This window comes from Melampsora larici-populina (assembly GCF_000204055.1).
Source record: "Melampsora larici-populina 98AG31 unplaced genomic scaffold MELLAscaffold_1, whole genome shotgun sequence".
NCBI classification, from domain to species: Eukaryota; Fungi; Basidiomycota; class Pucciniomycetes; order Pucciniales; family Melampsoraceae; genus Melampsora; species Melampsora laricis-populina.
In genome coordinates, this window is record NW_006768765.1 from 886,007 (window position 1) to 904,975 (window position 18,969).

The window sequence follows — 18,969 nt, forward strand, 5'->3', positions numbered from 1 at the left end:
AAAAAATCAACTGGGAAGGAAAAGGTGATTCTAGCTGGTACCTGGGACCTCTTTAATGCTGGCAGTGATACAAGCCATGAATCAAAGTGGTTTGGCTATCTTCAACCAAATGAAAGCAATCTGATATGGCAGGATATGGCACTATCATGATGCTAAACCTGAGCACCCAATGGATCCCTAGGCATTATTATTGACGAGCATTCTCATAGCTTTTTGGTCGGACTGTTCCAGAAGGTAGAATGCCCCTTAACAATGAAATAAAAGACTCCTGCACAAAACTTCAAACCCTCTGAATTTAGAAAAGCAGAGGCCAGTGAGATCTCAACACAAAAAACCCTCTTTCTGAATTTTATCTTGAACTCAAGCATGGAATCAATAGATTTACTCATATCTTGCAATGGCTTACATTACATCAAAGATCATGCCCCTACACCTGATCCACAACCATCTGATCTCAAATGTAAATTGAAAGTTTCATTTATTGGGACTTACGTGTCTCAAGTTGGTGGTCATAAACCAGACACAACAGATAGCATACAAAGCTTAATTCCCAGTCTGTTTGAATCGAGTGAGATGGTTTTATAAAAAGTTTGGCCAGTAAGAGAGACATGCTATGAGTAGTGTTGTTTTGTTTATTCTCAACTCAAAATGTTGATGAGAAACCAAAAATTCTTCCTTACAGACTACTCGCTACTTCTGGAAAAGTTGAGGAAGGCCTCTCGAAACTAAACAAAACTTTCAAAACTTTGAAAACCTTCATCAAACAATTTGGCATCAGTAGCTGAATTCTTCAAGATTGATACGTGACATTTTTGAGCAAGTGAGATAAACAATTGGAATGATATGAACTACTACTTGTTATGCACATATCTAACAAAAAGAGCAATGAGTTTTGACTGAGCATATCTGGGTACTATCTACATTCATGCAGGAACGACTCCTCAGATGCGGTATAATGAGATTCTGACCGGATTTAGTATAAACACTTCCTACATCAATGATGGAAAAGTCTTAAACCAGTGTTACAGTAGACCATATTAGCCTCATCTGCTGCTTTGAAGACAGCTTCATCCATCACACTTCCACCTGGAGCAGCCACATACTTCACTCCACTTTTAGCAGCTCGTCTTACATTATCCGTAAAGGGAAAGAAAGCATCACTGGCCAATGCAACTCCATCCAATTTCTTCATCCAAGCTTTCTTCTCCTCTTTGGTCAATCGTTCCGGGATTTCGTCAAACACGGCTTCCCACTCTTGTCGTTCAGTACTCTTCGGCTCTGACTCATCTCCATCATCTTCCCAGATGGTGTCAGTGACATAAAGGTCGATAGCATTCGCCTTGTCAGCCCGTTTGGTGGTCGTCTTGAATTTCATATCTAGGACCTTGGGGTGATGTCTCAACCACCAGAGGTCAGCCTTGGTACCAGCAAGACGAGTGCAGTGAATCCTGGACTGTTGACCGGCACCTAAACCGACGATTCCACCACGAAATGCGTAGGCCACTGAGTTGGATTGTGTGTACTTGAGTGATAGAGTAGCGACGATCAAGTCGGTGATCGCAGAAGGAGGAAGCTCTGTTGCTTGAGAGACAACATTTCTGAAGAGATCGGGTGTGATTTTCACGTCGTTTCGACGCTGCTCTAGGGTGATACCATATACCTGACGACTTTCAGTCAAACCAGGTTGGAAAGTGGGATCCATCTTTAAAGAGAACATATCACAATCAGAATGCTTCACAAGATCCGCTAGCGTACTCGACTCACTGACCTGTAAAACGCAATATTTGCCTCCCTTCTTCTTTCGTAAGATCTCTAAGGCCTCTGGTTCGTATCCGGGAGCAACGACACCATCAGACACCTCTCGCGAGATAATCTTCGCGGTAGGTACGTCGCACGTGTGAGACAGAGCTAAGAAGTCGCCGAATGACGACATTCGATCAGCTCCGCGGGCTCGGGCGTAAGCCTTGGCAAGAGGCGTCATGTCACGAATTCCTTCGACACCGAAGACTCGAGTTTCAACATCGGTCAGAGGTTCAGAAGTGCCAACCGCCACACCCGCAGGTGAAACATGCTTGAAAGACGCAGCAGCAGGTAGAGGTGGATTGAATGCTTCCGAAAGCTCTCGGACCAAAGCAAACGAGTTCAATGCATCGAGAAGATTGATGTATCCGGGAGAACCGGACAACACCGAGAATGGAAGTTTTCCTTCCGCAACAAATGCCTGAGCAGGTGATTGATGGGGGTTGGCACCATATCTCAATGTGAGTTGCTGAGCCCTTTGTCGAAGTTCATTCTTGATATCTAGTGATGCGACCGGGATAGAATCGGCAGAGTTGTACTGTTTCCTGAAATAAGAGGAGATGGCAGCATCATACGCGGCGGTCATAGAGAAAGCCTATATCGCGATCATATCGGAGAAAAGGCTTGCGGTAAGCCTCAGGGTGATCAACAATACCAGTTATTCAAGCTTTAGACAGGGTAAACCACTGACCTTCACAGCCAAGGAGTTACGGAAACTTTCGCTGATACCGCCAAGACCGTTTGCAGAGCATTGCTGCAGAAAACCGGCGTAGTCGGCTGGGTCACAAAGGATAGAGACGCTGTGATGTATTTGTGAGATCAAAGGGACCCGATACTGGGCAATGAATAGAATATGGTCACACACCGTTCGTGGTTCTTCGCGGCTGCTCTCAAGAGTGTTACACCTCCGATATCAACTTCTTCGATAGCCTCGGCGATCGTGGGCGGTGGAACTCGTGAGATACATTTGGTAAATGGGTATAGGTTGCACACCACTACGCTGATGGGATTGATGGATTGCGAGGCGAGATCTGCCAAATCGCTCGGAGTACGACGTGACAAGATACCTGTGTGACAAATCCTGACTTAGCTTTCCCTTCTTGGATCAACGCATACTTCCTTCATTGGTCTAGATACTTACCACCGTGAACGACAGGGTGGAGGGTTTTGACCCGACCACCTAGCATCTCGGGCGCCCCTGTGATCTCTGACACATCGCTGATGGATTATTTTACAACCATAATCAGGAAAGACAAGCCATGGAGCCTGTGCACGAGAGCTCAAACCTGATTGGTAAACCACTATCCCGAACGACCTTGGCTGTTCCTCCACTTCCAACCAGCTTGACGCCAAATGCATGTAATCCCTTGGCGATGTCTAGTAGGCCTTCTTTATTCGAGACCGATAGTAAGGCTGGATGTATGCGTTTGTGGCCCAAGTGCAATCCCGATGAAAGTCAGTATTAAGTTGGAGCCCGGAGACTTGATTGAAGGGGAAAGAAAGGAGATATACCAATGGGTTTATCACCGTTGGATGGAGTGCTCATCGTTGATATTGAAAAATTTGATGATCGTGAAAAAAAGTGTGAATGTGCTTTGACTGGTGCGGAGCAATGCGTTTTGGGCGGAGCTCGGTAAAATATAAATGGGTGGCTCTAGGACTTAGGCGATACGTTACAAAACCCCCTAACGCCAAATAGAAGGCAACTGGAGCGCATACAGCCACGTCGGAAACTCTATATAAGGCTTAAATCGTCCGGTAGCATCTCTGTTTCGGAGTGTGGGCTTAAGGAATTTCTTACAAAGTCCTTCCGTCGCTTGAAAGATGCCTAAGCTAGATACCCTATTGCGTCAACTTATCAAAGCTTTTCAAAGTGTCTTGAAGCAACCAAACTTGGGACAAGCACAAATCACATAGTCTCAAAGAAGCGCCTGAAAGGATTTCTTTACCTTCATCGATCGACATCTAAATGGAAAAGGAACAGCTCGAAGAAGTGGGTCTCTGTTTCTTGGAACCTGTGGCCGGGGTCGCGCTTTTTGTATCTTGGAATCGCGAGAATCTCAAATGAGAAGGCCTCAAAGCTCCGGAAAAGGTCTGACGCTAACCTTTTTCGATTCTCCAACCGGTCAAGCTCGTAGGGTTTTTGCACGACCGAAATCCGGAAGTGAGGCGATTGGCGGTCAATGCGCTTTTGCCATATACTCCGGCGTCCAATCCCAAACGGACAACAATCTTTGCATCTAAAGATTCGAACCGGAAGGCTGGACAGCTTGATCAGAATATCATCAATGACTTGAAGAACTTGTGTGAAGATCAGCATGTGTGTGTCTAGTTCACGATCCTAAGCCTTGAAAATCAAAAGCTAACTTCTTGGCCTTTTCTCAAGTTAACCGCACATGACGCCCTATCCGCTCTGATAAATCTAACTGACGCAGATGTAGTCAGCGAACAAGTGGCCGATACGGATTTCTTGATTTTCTTGCTCAGCACCATTGTGGTAAGTAACTACGGTTCTATAATCTATCGAGCTTTAGCCAAAAGGTTTTCAAACTGAATCGAGATGAACTTGTGACAGGACCCTTCAGCTATCTTGGCTGATCTTGCGTGCATGCTATGGTCCAATTTGACCAAACTGAACTCAGTTTGTGTCAGTTGTCTGAAATTACCTTTGGTCGGGCACAGTAGCATTGCGGAGGAGGAATCAATTCAAAAAAAACTGAAGACCAGCTCAACCCCAATGATGGATCTTACGATTGAATTGTTTGCGAGAGGAGAAAGTAGAAAGATTAACAAGCACGCCAATTACGATTTTTTGGCAAGCGTATGGGCAAACTTTTCATCCGTGAGATCACATTTATTTCGGTTCACTTTCGTGACAATGGTCCTGATGATTGTTCTTGATATAGTACCCGGATGGAAGATCTTATCTTCTGGGTATAAGTCCGTATGTTAAACCGCCATCAGATGCACCGCTTGCACAAATATCTCCCTTCACAGAACACCCTAGCATAATTCGAAGAGGAGGGTCAATCAGTGCAATAAAGTAAGTGATGCAAATACACGATAGGGCCTGTCAAATACAGAAAACTTACGCCAAACTCTTAGGAATTGTTGTTTTTCTACCGATGCACATCGTCGCATAATCTCTGAGAAACCAGATGGGCTTGAAATCCTTGCGTCCATCCTGCTTCCTCTCTGTGGCCCAGAGCCCTTTGATGCTGATGATGAGGAGCACATGCCAGCCGAAATTCAGATGTTGGGATCCGATAAAAAGTCTGAAACTGACCTTGCACTTCGCCACATCTTGATCGAAACCCTTATCTTGCTGTCGACGTCCGCTGGAATTCGACAATACCTTCGAGATAAGCGAGTGTATCGAGTGGTTCAGGTATTACATCTAAATGAAACAGAAGAAGAGGTATGTTGACTTTTCTCAAATAATGTGGTTTGTCATTCCACGTGTCTCTGGTTGATACTCATAGATGGTGTTTGTTGTATCGTAGGTACAAGAACAAATTGAGAGATTAGTGAATATTCTGATGCGAGATGAACCCGTCACTGTAGCAGAGACCGCCGAATGTGAAGAACTTCAGCTGGTGGAAGTATGAAGGCGACCAAAAATATTGACTTCATGCCTAGTTGAATTAAAATATTGCAATGAATGAAGTTTCAGCAATGATGGCGTCACATATTTGAAGTGATCAACGAGAGTTTCGGTACGGCGTACCCCTTTGCTTTAGCCGATGAACGTGTGCCTAGTCAAAACACGCCACGCAAAGATACCACTCCAGAGAACATGTAATCAAATAACGATGGTTTCGAGCTCTTTTACAACGGAAATATGTGCCACCTTTAGATCTCCTAACCTCATCCCCCTCATCCCCCTCCTTTAGCTGATTTAGGAAGTTTCGGACAATAGAATTCCAGTCTCAATGTGCACAGGCCATGCTTTTGTATCAGCAATCATATCGACTCATGGGTTGGCAGCTTCTTCATCACACCAGTTTCCCTTTTTTTCAACAGACTGCTACCCCCAGAGAATCCATCCATGTAAATCCCTCAGAGCTTTCTGAAAGTCGACTCATCAACACTTCGTGGTAGCAGCATAGAGGGTCTAGATTGAATGTACCCACTTAACTTTGAGAAGAAAACTCTCCGGGTTCAAGAAAAGTTTTCACATGTTGGCCTTACATCATCTTTTTCTGTAGTTCAGGAGTACTGAGGCTCCTTCACTAGCGGACACCCACGATATCAAATCTGGCTCTGCTGGCCCCTAGTGATGAATTGTGCTTTTCAATCCTCTCTCACTTGCTCCAGAACTAGAAGATTGGTGGATAACACCTCCATACTTGAAGACACGGTACCGTAATCTCAGGCCAAAAAAGCTCAAATTATGAGCAAACACTCAAAGCCAGGGCGATGGATGACCAATCCTCTGCGTAAGGCTTTATATCAAAGTTTGAAATATTTGATCAAATGAGAAACTTTTTTGTAATTCAGAATCAAGAATCTTGAAAACAAATACCTTCAAACATCTCTTATCCTCTAACCTGTCATACGATGCACTGGGAGCGTTCCAAGTTGGATCTGTTCGCCTGGCTGGTAATACTACTCGGCACGAGCTGGATCCTGTATTCGTCAAGGACGAGTGAGAATTTTAAAATATGAAAATGTTAGACTCCTGAATTGAAGAGAAGCTTACACCTTTACAGACACACGAGTCCGACCGTTTCGGCGTTTCTCTTCGACTCAAGCTTATCCTTATCGAGTTGCCACTGGACTCGCCGACATCACAGGGCCATGCGTAGAAATTGAGCTCGTAAGTTTAGGATTCTTGGCTTTTTGTATAAGAACTCATCAATTTTCAATGCCTTCAATCAGATGGGTTATGCCAATGAGGGCCAGATTGGTACTGGCCTACATATGCGTCTCCGCTCGAGGGTTTTTATTGTGGCCGATGAGTTTGACCATAATCGCTGGGTTTTGATTAACTCTGTCAGATTTTCGTGCTGTATTGAATAATTTGCTATGTGTGATTTGATTGACTTGACATCTTTTGAAAATATCAGGATATTGGAATGGGTATGTCCTTTTGGATCGATTTGATCTCATCTCCTAACACACAATGCCCAATTCTTTGCCATCACCTCGTAGGGGACACTGCGATCCGACGAGGAGTGATTGAGCAACTTCAAATCAAGTATCCTGGAATATATTCTGATGAGAATGTAGCCTGTGAGTCAAGAATCAAATGTGATAGAGAGTCAAACATACTTTGAAACTAATGCATAACGATGTGCATCTGGCAACAAATATTCAGTGGTAGGCACTCATAGCCATTCAGGTCCGGCAGGATTTATTCAAACCCTTCTGCCTCAAATCACAAGTAAAGGATTTGTTTCACAAAATTACGAGGCAATCGTAAACGGAACAGTGCTTGCTATCAAACGAGCCCATGAATCATTAGCACCAGGGAAACTTTCGATTGGAAACATGTCTTTGCTCAACACCAACATTAATCGCAGCCCATATTCTTACCAGTTCAACCCAGAAGATGAGAGGAAACGGTATGAACACGATGTTGATAAAGTAAATGAATCGTTTATCACTCCTATTATATCTAAAAACTAGGTCTTGAATTGATCCCATTTACTCGCGCGGCACTCTATCTCAAAGGACTTTCATCTCGTCAAGTTTGAGGATGGGTTGAGTGGGAAAGCGCGTGGATTCATGTCATGGTTTGCCGTTCATGGAACTTCTGTGTTCAGAAGTGAGTACATCTCCTTTTTCGGGTGTCTTATACAGCGTAGCAGACCTTAACAACAACACTAACTCGGTGATTTGGTTCCAGATAACAGTTGAGTATGATTAATCTTATCAGTTGTGATTTACCGTGGCCTAATCTTACTCTGAAACAACCATTTTCTAGCATTGATTGGAAGCGATAACAAAGGTCAGTTGCTGCCAGTTTAGCAATCCGGTTTCTATCTGCCTCATCTCATCACAGCATATGAGTATCCCAGCCGTTGACCCCTGGACTTAATTAATGGAAATCCTTTAGGGATGGCTGCATATCTATACGAATCCTCTGTGGAACCGGACAAAATGCCAGGAAACAACACTTTCGTTGCAGGGTTGATCTCCTAAATTAATCACCATATGAGATCGTGACAACTGAAATCACAAGTAGATTCTTTCAAGCAAATGTAGGAGATACAACTCCCAATACCCTTGGGGCATATTGCGAGAGCGGCCCCGATGAAGGAAAGTTATGTAGCTTCGAAAAAAGTTTATGCGGAGGAAAAACAGAACCTTGTCAAGGACGGTGAGCGTTCTTTTGTACATGCGGAATCCATAAGATCCGTCTTTGAACCATAGTTTGTCAAAAACATATCATGTTGACTATGACTACCTCGCTTCATTTTTCGGGCCTAATTTGCGAAGTGGACCTGGCTTTCCTGGTGACTCTTGGGAAAGTAATAAAATCATCGGGAAAAGTGAGTATCATTTTTGAAGTTGTCTCTTGAATTATAAAAACAATGTGATGGGTATACTTTATATAACTGACAATGTCTTTTGAGATATCAGATCAGAAAGAAGCCGCGGATCAGTTGATGAATTCAGATCTCAAAGCCTTGGCAGGAAGTGTCAAAGCGGTCTACACAACGATAGACATGTGGGTGTAGTAGCGCTTCCCGGATGTGGAATTCCCTCACAGCAGACAAAGAGTTGATGCCAAAGCGTTGAAGAAGGATATTAACAAAAGAATGACTTATCTGCTCAGGTCTCGATACACCTTTCGTCACCCGAATGGTACTATACTCCATACTTGCCCGCCGGCATTAGGGTAAGCTAGAGCCTCTATCTTCATATACAAGAGCTGTTTTCTGATTCCGTGTAAGATAGATTTGGATTTGCGGGTGGAACCACCGACGGAGCCGGCCCCTTTGACTTTTATCAGGGCAATAACCATTCGAAAGGTAGTCAAAATCCCCTCTGGAATGCTGTAGGGAGTTTTGTGGGAGGCATTCCTAGCGCTGCGCAGAAAGAATGTCATTTCCCGAAACCAATTGTGGGTCCATTATACATAAGCGAGGTCTTATATTTGATATTACTGATCCGTTCATCCAAAATTTTATAATCATCTCATTTTTTAACTGAAAGTTGCTTAATACGGGACATGCCTCACTTCCGTATGAGTGGTCACCCAATGTTGTGGACATCCAAATATTCAAAGTCGGTTATCTGGTGATACTCATTGTTCCCGGCGAATTCACAACCATGGCAGGAAGGAGAATAAGGTCGACATTTTTTCATCTCGGAAGAATTTCCTATGTCCATTGACTGTTGCCTTTCTCAATATTCAGAGAAGCTGTGCGAGCTCAACTGATCTCAGATGGAATCCTAGGCGAAGAAGCCACGGTGATCTTGACTGGTCCTGCTAATACTTACACGCATTATGTCTCGACAAGAGAAGAATATGGGTATGAAGAATTTTTGGCATTTCTTCTTGCCTAGGCCATATATCATATCGCATAGACGATGGATATTTAGCTAATGAGCGCGCACGTTCGTGACAAGCAGAGTTCAGAGATATGAAGGTGCATCAACAATATATGGTCCGAATACCTTGGATGCCTACATCGATATATACAAAGGGTTGGTTGGTTTCCTCTCTGATTCGAATCACACAAGCGTTCCGAAAGGTCCCGGAACACCGGACTTGAGATCCAAGGCTCTATCATTTGTGGTCAGCTTCTATTCTTGTGGTGATTTTAAAAGGTGTCCTGCTTTCTGCTAGTAATCCACCTTTGACTGAAGCAATCGAACTCCTTTTCAACCATAGGCAGGAGTAGTATTCGATGGGGTACCTATGGGAAAGTCTTTTGGTCAGGTCTTGAAGGATGTTGGTACAAATAAAGTTTACCATCCTAATGACGTCGTGGTAGTCGAGTTCCAAGCTAGTAATCCTAGAGTGCGTTGACTGAACAAGCCTGGTTCCAACCTGTTCATACTATTTATTACAGACGAGATAGGAGCTAATCTTGCATATTGGTCGACCGAACAGAATAATCTGCTATTGGAGGATAGTTACTTCAGGATACAACGTCTTTCCGAAAAGAAGGATTGGATTGACTATAGAACTGATTCTCACCCTTCAACGCGTTTTGAGTGGAAGAGAGAACATGTGTTGTTAGGTACATCAACTGTCAAAGTGAGTACATAAAATTCGATAAATCAGACTCGTCACAAATGATTAGTTTGGAACTCATTCATTGAATCACATTCCTCGATAAGATCACATGGTAAGTTTCGATTTTTGATTTCTCTCTTTCCCCAGATTTCAAAGCATGCCTGCTTATCAAGTATCTTTACTATTCTTACAGGAACATTGAAAATGACGCGAAAGCAGGTGCATACCAGATTATATACTATGGCCATTCGAAATCAATCCTTGGAACAAAAACAGCATTTCGGGGTAAATCATCTGTATTCACGGTGGACGGAAAATAGTAGTATAAATCCTAACTTTCTACTTATTCAGATGAGTTCGTTTGTTTTCAAGATTGAATGATTCAAAAGGAAGACCACAAACCTTTTGGTGGATTGGTGCTGAACGTCGAGGTGAAAATAAGACAGAGTAAAGATGTAGATATCTTGATTATTCGGATATCTTATAATCAATTTGTAAAGTGTCAATTTGCTTTTGAAAATCTTCAATTATGTGGTGTGGTGAGTAGAAAAATGTGGAATCAGTTAGAGTCTGTTCCCTTGATTTGACGACTTTTGCAAGAAAAGAAAAATCATTCCCGATGATGCGAGGACCACTTTTATCGCCTCTTTGGGATTGGGACGCGTGTATGAACCGGTTTCTATTAGTTTACGTTGAGTGTTCATGATTGAACTGCCGAGCTTCTGAATGTGCTAGTATCCGTCCCAGCCCACTCCTTGCATCAGTAAACGTTGAACTTTGCGCTTCATGTCTGCTAAATCCACATTTGTACCATTACTGGGGTGACCATGTCTTCAATGGCAATCAGGAATTGGAGGGATGGCCTAGGGCACCCAGGGTCGTGTATCAGTTTGGGAATTGTAGAACTTGATAGAATGATGACAATCAGAAACAATGTAAAAGAGAAGACTCGAGAGGATAGAAACTGAGTAATTGGCCTTCGAGATAATCAAACCTGGGGGGACAGAAGAAATATTCTTCCTAGCATCTATCTTTCCAAGCATCATCCCCTTTTACGTGGATTAGTCGATGACGAGATGTGATCTGAGATGCACGAGTGGCGAATAAATCATACGGGGATTCTTGTACTCACTCTGAACAGAATTCAAGTTGTTGATATGTGATCTCAACAGATGGCGCACAAAAGAGTGAAGAAGTAGAACATCTCATTTTCTTTCAACTAACAATCTAAAGAAAAACTCCAGCAATCTAAGTATCTAGAGAAGAGGGAACCATTGATATTTGAACAACAACAATCCATCAGAGTCTATAAAGAGTATTATAGGTAGATTGTACCACTTCTTTTATCTAGACCCTCAAGTTAAGTGGTCCACCAGCGTGTGGAAATCTTATTTCTCAAGAAGGTTCCAGAATTCCTGGAAAGAAAATTAGCAACGAGGCAAGTGTATACTAGAAGAAATAATAACTCTTGTACTCCATCATATAACGCGGAAAGCGTAACTTAAGCTCACAACATCCTATTAAAAATAGTTTCTCAAATCAGGCTAACGGGGGGAATCTTTTTTGTTTCAAAGATATGACATTTCCAAGCAATTTTTATTAAGCAGCATTCTAGTTATGATAATAAAAATAAATAGTTGAGGTATATATACTAAGAGAATAAGATCACTACTATCACTCCAGTTTGTTAAAAATAATTTTGATTAAGCAGCATTCTAGTTATGACGATATAAATAAATAGTTAAGATATATATACTAAGAGAATAAGATCACTACTATCACTCCAATTTGTTAAAAGCAATTTTGATTAAGTAGCATTCTAGTTATGATGATAAAAATAAATAGTTAAGATATATATACTAAGAGAATAAGATCACTACTATCACTCTAATTTGTTAAACAACCCGAGATTGATTTTAAATAAGAAACAGATAAAATGATATATCAAAATTTTCTACTGAATAGCGTAAGGAACTCGACGACATTTTGGGCATGAGAAATTAGGCGTATGTCCAGCATATTCAGTCAAACAGGTTTCATGAATCCAATGCTCAGGCCAACAAGGTAATTGAATATAACGCTCTCCTACTTCAAAATTTTCTGCACAGATAGGACATTCATCGTGTTCTTCTTGAGATGGGTCGGAAGGTTCTTCAACAATACGAGATGATTCGGTCATAAGACGTAGAAAAGCATAAAGCATGTACCAGTTTCGAGATCCGGGAGCAGGAAAATGTTGAACAAGAGAACCGTTGAGGTGAAATCGGTGAGAAATCGCGGCGATGTGACTGATAGTAATATTTCTGGCTTGCATAGCACGTTCACCATGTTCAATATCAGATAAACTCCAGTTTTCGAGAACCTCAAGATAATTCAAATAATGATCCACTCTCCACATGTCGCACATAAGAGAAGGTAAGAGTCGTCGGGTTGGATGTCCAGCGTTTTGGGGTTCTTGCTCGTCGAGTACGCTTTGAATTGATCTGATTTTTTCTAAGAGTTCCTCGTAAGTCATGATAGTTATGTGTTCAGCCATATCAACTAGTGATTAAATTTTGGAGATGTAAGATTAAAAGTTGAAAGTGGGATGTAAAAAGTGAGATATGAAAGTTTTGAATGTGTTGATGAGATCAAGTTGATTTGTCGTGGTATGATTGGTGGTGATTGTTGATGTTGAGAGATGTTGTGGGTTATTCTCAAAGAGATTCGTTCCACAGGTTTTATATTTGGAGAACTGCTGATCCCTGCTCAGCATTCAGCACTCGGTAAAAGCCTCAGATGCTGATCTGTAGCTTTCTATAATGTCGTCCTTTCATAATTAATGCGTCCCTGTATGCGCTGAGGATTGTCATACATTACAGTTGCTTTCGAGTTCATTTACAATGTATGAGCTCAATCGTTGACATGTTTGTGAAAAATGAAGGCTTTATAATTTTCAGCATCCAGCACTGGTAGAGCAACCCCGCTGCCAATCGTTTGATTCTGCTTATCACTTTGTATGGACTCAGCGGTCGGCATTTTCTGAATAAACGAAATGCGTGAGGTTGCTGCTTCATAAAATTCATTTTCGCGGCTTTTGCATTTCAACTGAGGCTGAACTCTGTCCGGAATTTAGTGGTCGGACAGAGACTTGGGTGCCAATACCACCCTCGTCCAAGACCGTGGTCAACTGCTTCGCATTGTAAAAGCTGGGCGTTTAGCAATTTCTCGCAGTTCTAAAACATTTTTAGCCGGATGGCTTCTCTTGATATCTTTAATCAAGTATGCCCGGAATTTTTGGAAGCTGTATTGTAAACGATGAATTTGAAGACTGCTTCAAGAGACCATCCATTATTTCCGCTAATCAATGTTTTTTGACACTGATAGTGACTCCGAAAATGGGATCATAACACGGGGTACACAACAGTGGTGTTGCAATTTCCGGGGTATCAATCTTGGCAATAAGACTAGAGTCTTTTACGACCCAGACCTGTGCTGATGTATCAAAACAGCGACTTCACATGGATGATGATGAAATAAGTAGCGGCAGAAGGATAAGTTTAAAGCCAGCGGAACCCACTTCAGCATCTAGCACTTGAACAAAGACTCAGGTAGCAATCTCACCCCGAGTTAAATCCGATATTCATCTATAATATTGCTTTGTACGTCCTGACGATTGTTTCTCATTACAAACGATGTCTAGTTCTTTTGCATTGTGAAAGCCAAAGAGTCGAGAATTCTTGGAGATTGTAACACACGTCTAGCTACACGACTAATCATCACATAGTCCAAAAACTGATGTCAATGATTTCGGACAATGCCTTCGAGAAACAGTGCAGTATTCTCGCTACCGAATATCTATCCATGGTACCTAGTTAACTCAGGAAATGAATTCATGATGGAATATAAGATGATGATGTCCAATCACTAAAACATCACGGACAATCAATTAGTATTAAGGAAAGCCCTTTTATCTCACTAGAGACCACGAAACGGTGAATCCTTCTGGATTTTATGGAGAGACAGGCACATCATAGAAGTAGGCAGTGCATGGAGTTGTGCGTGAAATTTGCGCCACAAAAAGCGTTCACTTAAGAAGGTTTCTTCCAAATCGGAAGGCTGCGATAGAGCTATAAACTCGTTCTCATCAAATCAGCTCCCCTCGTTCCCGACGCACATATGCCACCAGCGGGGAGTGCCAAGCACATATCGTTGAAACTTAAAAGCTCGCATGGTTCAATAAGCAGTATGTTCAATAGGTCCGTATGACATTGGTTGCAGGACACCCTCAAGCGTCAAATGCTTGAAGAACTTTGCGCTCGCGAGATGACTCGCTTTCATCTTCCTCTTCACGATGATGGCAAAGAGGGAACAAAACACCACTTGGATCAAGGATCACGTTTTTCAGTGCGTGCATATATACACGGCACTCGTTACTGGCTGAGCAAAGAGACCCAATGCGAGGTTCGAAAAGTTTTAAATATCTAGCTCATGAAAATTCGTGACATGGGTCATCTTGATCCTATCCGATATGAGTGATACCAATAGTTGTGGATTTCGACAACTCGAATCCTTGTGAGAGAATTAGCTTTCCTGCCAGGTTCGATGGTAGTTTTCATGAAGAGCATCTTTTGAGAAATTCGATCAATTCGCGGTCATGGAATTTCAACTTCAAGGTATGTAAGTCGGATGGTTTGTTTTCTGGAAAGCTTTTACTTTTTAACCCGTGTGCAAATGAATCAGTCATGACCCGATTTTGGCGGTCAGATTCAAGTTGCACCCCGAGCTCAGCACATGACGGCAACTGTGACCTTCGACACCAATCATCAACCAATCCTCCCACTCAATCAAACAAACCATCCTACATAATCACTTCAATTTTCAAAATATCGACAAATTCAAAATCATATCATGGCATCATCTCAAAAACCTACCTGTGTTACAACTTGCACAGCTGACTTTTGTTTAATCCCTGTAAGTTCAAATCATACTTTTCCATTAATTGATTTGATTTACTCATTGATTTAGTATGATTATAGATCGGTGGCGAAGATGGATCGAGTGTGGGTAAATACATTGCAGAGTGTCAGAGGTTAGCTTTCTTTTGCTCATAGAGGATCGATCTTGTGGGCCGAGAGATGCGAAAGACTAAGAGGAGGACTTGAAGCTTCATGATGTTTGGATTGACTATTAACTGACCATGAATGGGTTTCAACCTCACCTCGTTTCTTTTCGTATACGAATAGAGTCTTGGCTGGTACAGGCTTGACTTACAAAGTCAGTTCGTCTTTATCATACTAGATTACTAAACATTTCAACCAACAAACTGATCTTATACTCTTACCTTGTTTTCGCGTAAATAGATGCAGTTGAGCATCATTAGATTTCGTAAATCTGATGATCTGATTTAATAAACTCGACTAACTCGAATCCTTAGTGGATACGGTACTGGACTTGAAGGTAGTTGGGACGAAGTGATGGCAGCGATCAAAGCTTGTCATGAAGCTGGTCAGTTTAGCTATCATGTTCAATGAGATTATCGAAGGTTTCGAATTTAACATTTCTTCTGATTGATCAGTCCATCAGATGGGTTGTCCTCGGGTTGCTACTGGTCTGTTTTTTTCTCGATTCTATACAATATTCGAATCCAGTTGATGAACTACCAACTATGTTTAGATATCAGGATTGGAACACGTTTGGATAAGCCTAGTACCTTAGAAGCCAAAGTTCAAAGTGTAGAGGAACACCTTAAGAACCAAACCTCATGAAAGAAAACAACGGCCACACCGTCCGATAATAAACCTTCAGAAGGGGGCAAGAACAAAAATTTAAACGAAAGTCTTGGTTTAGTATGTAGTTGTGTATGATTAATTACAAGAGAGAAATATATTTCTTTGAAAAGATTTCAAACTACACAGATAGGATAACATTTCATGAATTAGATGCATTGACAGTTTGCCTCATGGTAATCCGTATGAGCAGAAAGAATACATCAGATAGGGAAGTAATCATTTCAGCATATATTTAGGGAGAGGATTAGATTCTGAAGGATGAATCAAATTCAATTCTTCAATCAAATAACTTTGATTCAAGATGGTTTGATCCATAAGCCGTATGCTAAGATCTCCTCCTGATACCAATTATTTAATTTTTCTATCTGAGGTATTCTTTTTGCTCATGATATCAAGAGATATTTTGATATATCAAGGATCAAAGAAAGCAAACCACAAAACACATTCAAAAGCTAATAATGCTTTGGGAATCTCCACTTGATGTTTGTGTATCTAATGTGATTTGTGTTTGTTCTGTGAGATTTTGTTATAAAGGCTTTTCTTCGAGATTTCTGTAATATGATATGTATTTAATTCCATAAGAGAAAAAATAGATATCAAAAAGAAAATGAGATTTTAAGTATATATATATACAAAAAGATCGAAACTCAAAAGAAGAAAAAACTACAAATCTTGAGTAAAAAAAGAGAGAGAAAAAGATGACGAAAAGATGATAATGAATGATTGAATGTTCCGAAAATCTCGAGAAAAAAAAAGGAGTGAATAATGATGATGAGGAATGTAGATTAAAAAAAAAGTTGGAATAATCAAACAAGATATATTTAAATAGATCATCATGATAATAGAAAAAAAAATGAATGAAAAGAAAAGAATTAAAGGAGAAAAGAAAAGGTGCTAAATGAAAATCCTTGGATGCAAAACAAAAACAAAAAACACACAAAAACACAAAAACAATCAATTATCAAATTACAAATAACAACACAGACAGACAGACAGAAAAAGAAACCTTTAAAATTAAGATTATCATCTGATTCCAAAAGAAAGAAAATAAATCCAATTCATCTGATTTTCAAAAAAACCGTTCTTTTTCACCTTTTGTGATTTTTTTCCTTTTTCTTTCAACCTTTACTTCTTTCTCTAATCATAGCACCTTTTAATTTAGCATTTAAATATTCTAATCTATCACCATATTTAACTTCAACCGCTTTTCTTTTCCTTTTAATTTCTTCCAACTCTTTTTCCAATTCATGATTTTCATTAGATTCAGTTGTTGAACCAGCAGATTCAACAATGGTTTCAAAATCAGATGAAATAACTGGTGATTTGACAATTGTATTACCTCTTTGTCTTCTGTTTTTAGGTCCGTTTCTTAACGATGCTGCACTTGGTAAGGGTGCTAAGAATGAAGTGGGTCTGTCTCGGGTCACAGGTTCTCCTTTTTCTAATGTTCGTTCTGTTCCTCCCCATCGTGCGATGGCTGCTCGTTCCATTTCATCAAACGTTTCTAGTACTCTTCCTCTTTCATATTCTAAATCTGAAATCTCTCGACGCATTACTGTGGCACTAGTATGATCTTGATCAGTAGTAGCAACAACTGTAGTAGTCACTGTTGTACCGGTTAACATCCGACTTGTTTTTGAATAAGATGAAGAAGTACGAGTTGAAGTTTTGGGACGTGTGACAGTTGATCTAGAAGTTTCAGAGGGAGCACTAGAACTTGCCAAAGATTGAGAACCAGCAGTAGATGGTTGACTTCCACTCCATGAAGCTGGATGCGTTAAACCAGAAGCTTGACGATGTAATTCAGGTCGATGATGTAAAGCTCTGGTAAGAAGTGGCGGTGCATCGATAGGTAACGTAGGTGAGTTTGATTCAACATCTGATTCTTCCAATGGCTGATCTTCATCATCTAGAGGGGTTTTACTACGTCTCCATCGAGGCTGTCGCTTGAAAAGTGATTGGATAAATGAAGTGGTTGAATTGGTTGAACGAAGAGATCTTCTAATACTAGAAGCATCTTTAGTAGGTGAAAGGGGTGTAGGAATTAAACCCGAATAGGTAGATTGAGGTGAGGGATGATCTGTAAAGAGGAGATAACATGATGAAATTAATTCAAGTCAAGTAGAAAAGATATAGAAGAATGAAAACCAAAAACTCACGTGAATGAGGTTGATGATTGATTAAATTTGGATTTGTAAAAGGAAAGTTTTCAACTTGCTCTGGTCCAATATCAATCACAGAAGGTTCATGATTGTTAGCTGTCATCTTATCAAACAAACCTTGTCTTAAGATCCTATATTCTTCATCATCTAAAAGCCCATCTTGATTAGCAGTTGCAAGCTCTTGTAATCGGATCGCAAGTGATTGGGTAGCTACTTCGATATCATGTATTTGATTTGTACGAGATTGAAGATGATGATTCAATAAAGTTGAGTGATGTGGGTTTGAGAAATTAGGTGAATTGGTCATTTTACTTGATGAAGCTGAAAAGGATCGAATTGAATTGGATATTTGATTTGAATCATGATGATGATTAGATTGAACTTCAGGAGTATGATTTAGAATCGTAATCGTCTCATTATGGTGTTGTAAATTCTTTTGATTAAGTGAATTCAACTTTGGAGAATGAGTATAAAGTTGACCAAACTCTTCTTCTTCATGTTGATTATTAGGATGACTATTTGCAGTTCTTGGTCTATTTGTTGTTGTGCGTGATGAATTAGGATTTGAACGTTGGTTTTTTTTATTCGACTTTAAAAAAGTTAGGTTTGAATTTGGATTAGATTGACGTAAATTGGTCGAAGGAATCCGACGTAATAAAGAAGGTGAATCAGCTACAGCTATTGAAGATGGAGTTGGAATATAGTTTGAAGTAGTTTGATGTGATGAGATCTGATTAGTTGAAGGTTTAGGTCTGATTGAATTATACCATCCTTGTTCCTTAATTTTCCTTGCTACTGAAGAAGGTGGTGGTGGTGTTTGAATAGGTTCTTCATTGATATGGTGATGATTAGTTTGGTATGATGATGATGATGATGAAGTTGGATTTGAAGTTGGATTCTTTTTGATAACTGGTGCGAACCAAGGCATTGGATGTTGAGATGGTGTGTCGATGAAAAGTTGAACGAAAGTGTAGTTAAAGTTAAACAGAATTAAAGTGAATGTCAACAGATTCAAATCGTAAAAAAATAAAGAAAGGAGCCA

The 18,969-nt window shown here is 40.7% G+C and overlaps 6 protein-coding genes across 6 annotated transcripts; 3 read left to right on the forward strand and 3 right to left on the reverse strand.

Moving 5' to 3' along the window:
- Positions 1–791: 791 nt before the first annotated feature.
- On the reverse strand, positions 792–3,396 carry MELLADRAFT_46311 (uncharacterized protein; the record flags this gene model as incomplete). Its single annotated transcript, XM_007404055.1, has 7 exons — positions 792–1,702; positions 1,769–2,395; positions 2,492–2,600; positions 2,666–2,867; positions 2,942–3,018; positions 3,087–3,213; positions 3,313–3,396. 7 exons carry the CDS (start codon positions 3,344–3,346, stop codon positions 995–997), a joined length of 1,884 nt encoding a protein of 627 aa, XP_007404117.1.
- A 373-nt stretch (positions 3,397–3,769) lies between these two features.
- Positions 3,770–5,408, forward strand: MELLADRAFT_101039 (uncharacterized protein; the record flags this gene model as incomplete). The annotated part of the gene is made up of 7 exons (XM_007403493.1): positions 3,770–3,793; positions 3,932–4,120; positions 4,187–4,297; positions 4,376–4,642; positions 4,707–4,843; positions 4,906–5,218; positions 5,304–5,408. 7 exons carry the CDS (start codon positions 3,770–3,772, stop codon positions 5,406–5,408), a joined length of 1,146 nt encoding a protein of 381 aa, XP_007403555.1.
- A 1,160-nt stretch (positions 5,409–6,568) lies between these two features.
- On the forward strand, positions 6,569–10,314 carry MELLADRAFT_32243 (uncharacterized protein; the record flags this gene model as incomplete). The annotated part of the gene is made up of 18 exons (XM_007403494.1): positions 6,569–6,619; positions 6,682–6,811; positions 6,955–7,035; positions 7,121–7,389; positions 7,477–7,570; positions 7,730–7,753; positions 7,862–7,934; positions 7,991–8,125; positions 8,245–8,297; positions 8,389–8,476; positions 8,585–8,647; positions 8,707–8,872; positions 8,965–9,101; positions 9,168–9,284; positions 9,385–9,550; positions 9,647–9,775; positions 9,869–10,015; positions 10,168–10,314. Coding segments are annotated over 18 exons (2,070 nt in total), but the record flags the coding sequence as incomplete, so codon positions are not given.
- A 1,634-nt stretch (positions 10,315–11,948) lies between these two features.
- On the reverse strand, positions 11,949–12,509 carry MELLADRAFT_101041 (uncharacterized protein; the record flags this gene model as incomplete). The annotated part of the gene is made up of 1 exon (XM_007404054.1): positions 11,949–12,509. One exon carries the CDS (start codon positions 12,507–12,509, stop codon positions 11,949–11,951), a length of 561 nt encoding a protein of 186 aa, XP_007404116.1.
- Positions 12,510–14,884: 2,375 nt separating this feature from the next.
- On the forward strand, positions 14,885–15,741 carry MELLADRAFT_101042 (uncharacterized protein; the record flags this gene model as incomplete). The annotated part of the gene is made up of 7 exons (XM_007403495.1): positions 14,885–14,947; positions 15,013–15,065; positions 15,220–15,250; positions 15,337–15,341; positions 15,411–15,481; positions 15,552–15,584; positions 15,650–15,741. The coding sequence occupies 7 exons, from the start codon at positions 14,885–14,887 to the stop codon at positions 15,739–15,741; spliced, it is 348 nt and encodes a 115-aa protein (XP_007403557.1).
- Positions 15,742–16,290: 549 nt separating this feature from the next.
- MELLADRAFT_73794 (uncharacterized protein) lies at positions 16,291–18,946 on the reverse strand (the record flags this gene model as incomplete). The annotated part of the gene is made up of 2 exons (XM_007404053.1): positions 16,291–17,845; positions 17,925–18,946. The coding sequence occupies 2 exons, from the start codon at positions 18,853–18,855 to the stop codon at positions 16,884–16,886; spliced, it is 1,893 nt and encodes a 630-aa protein (XP_007404115.1).
- Positions 18,947–18,969: the final 23 nt, after the last annotated feature.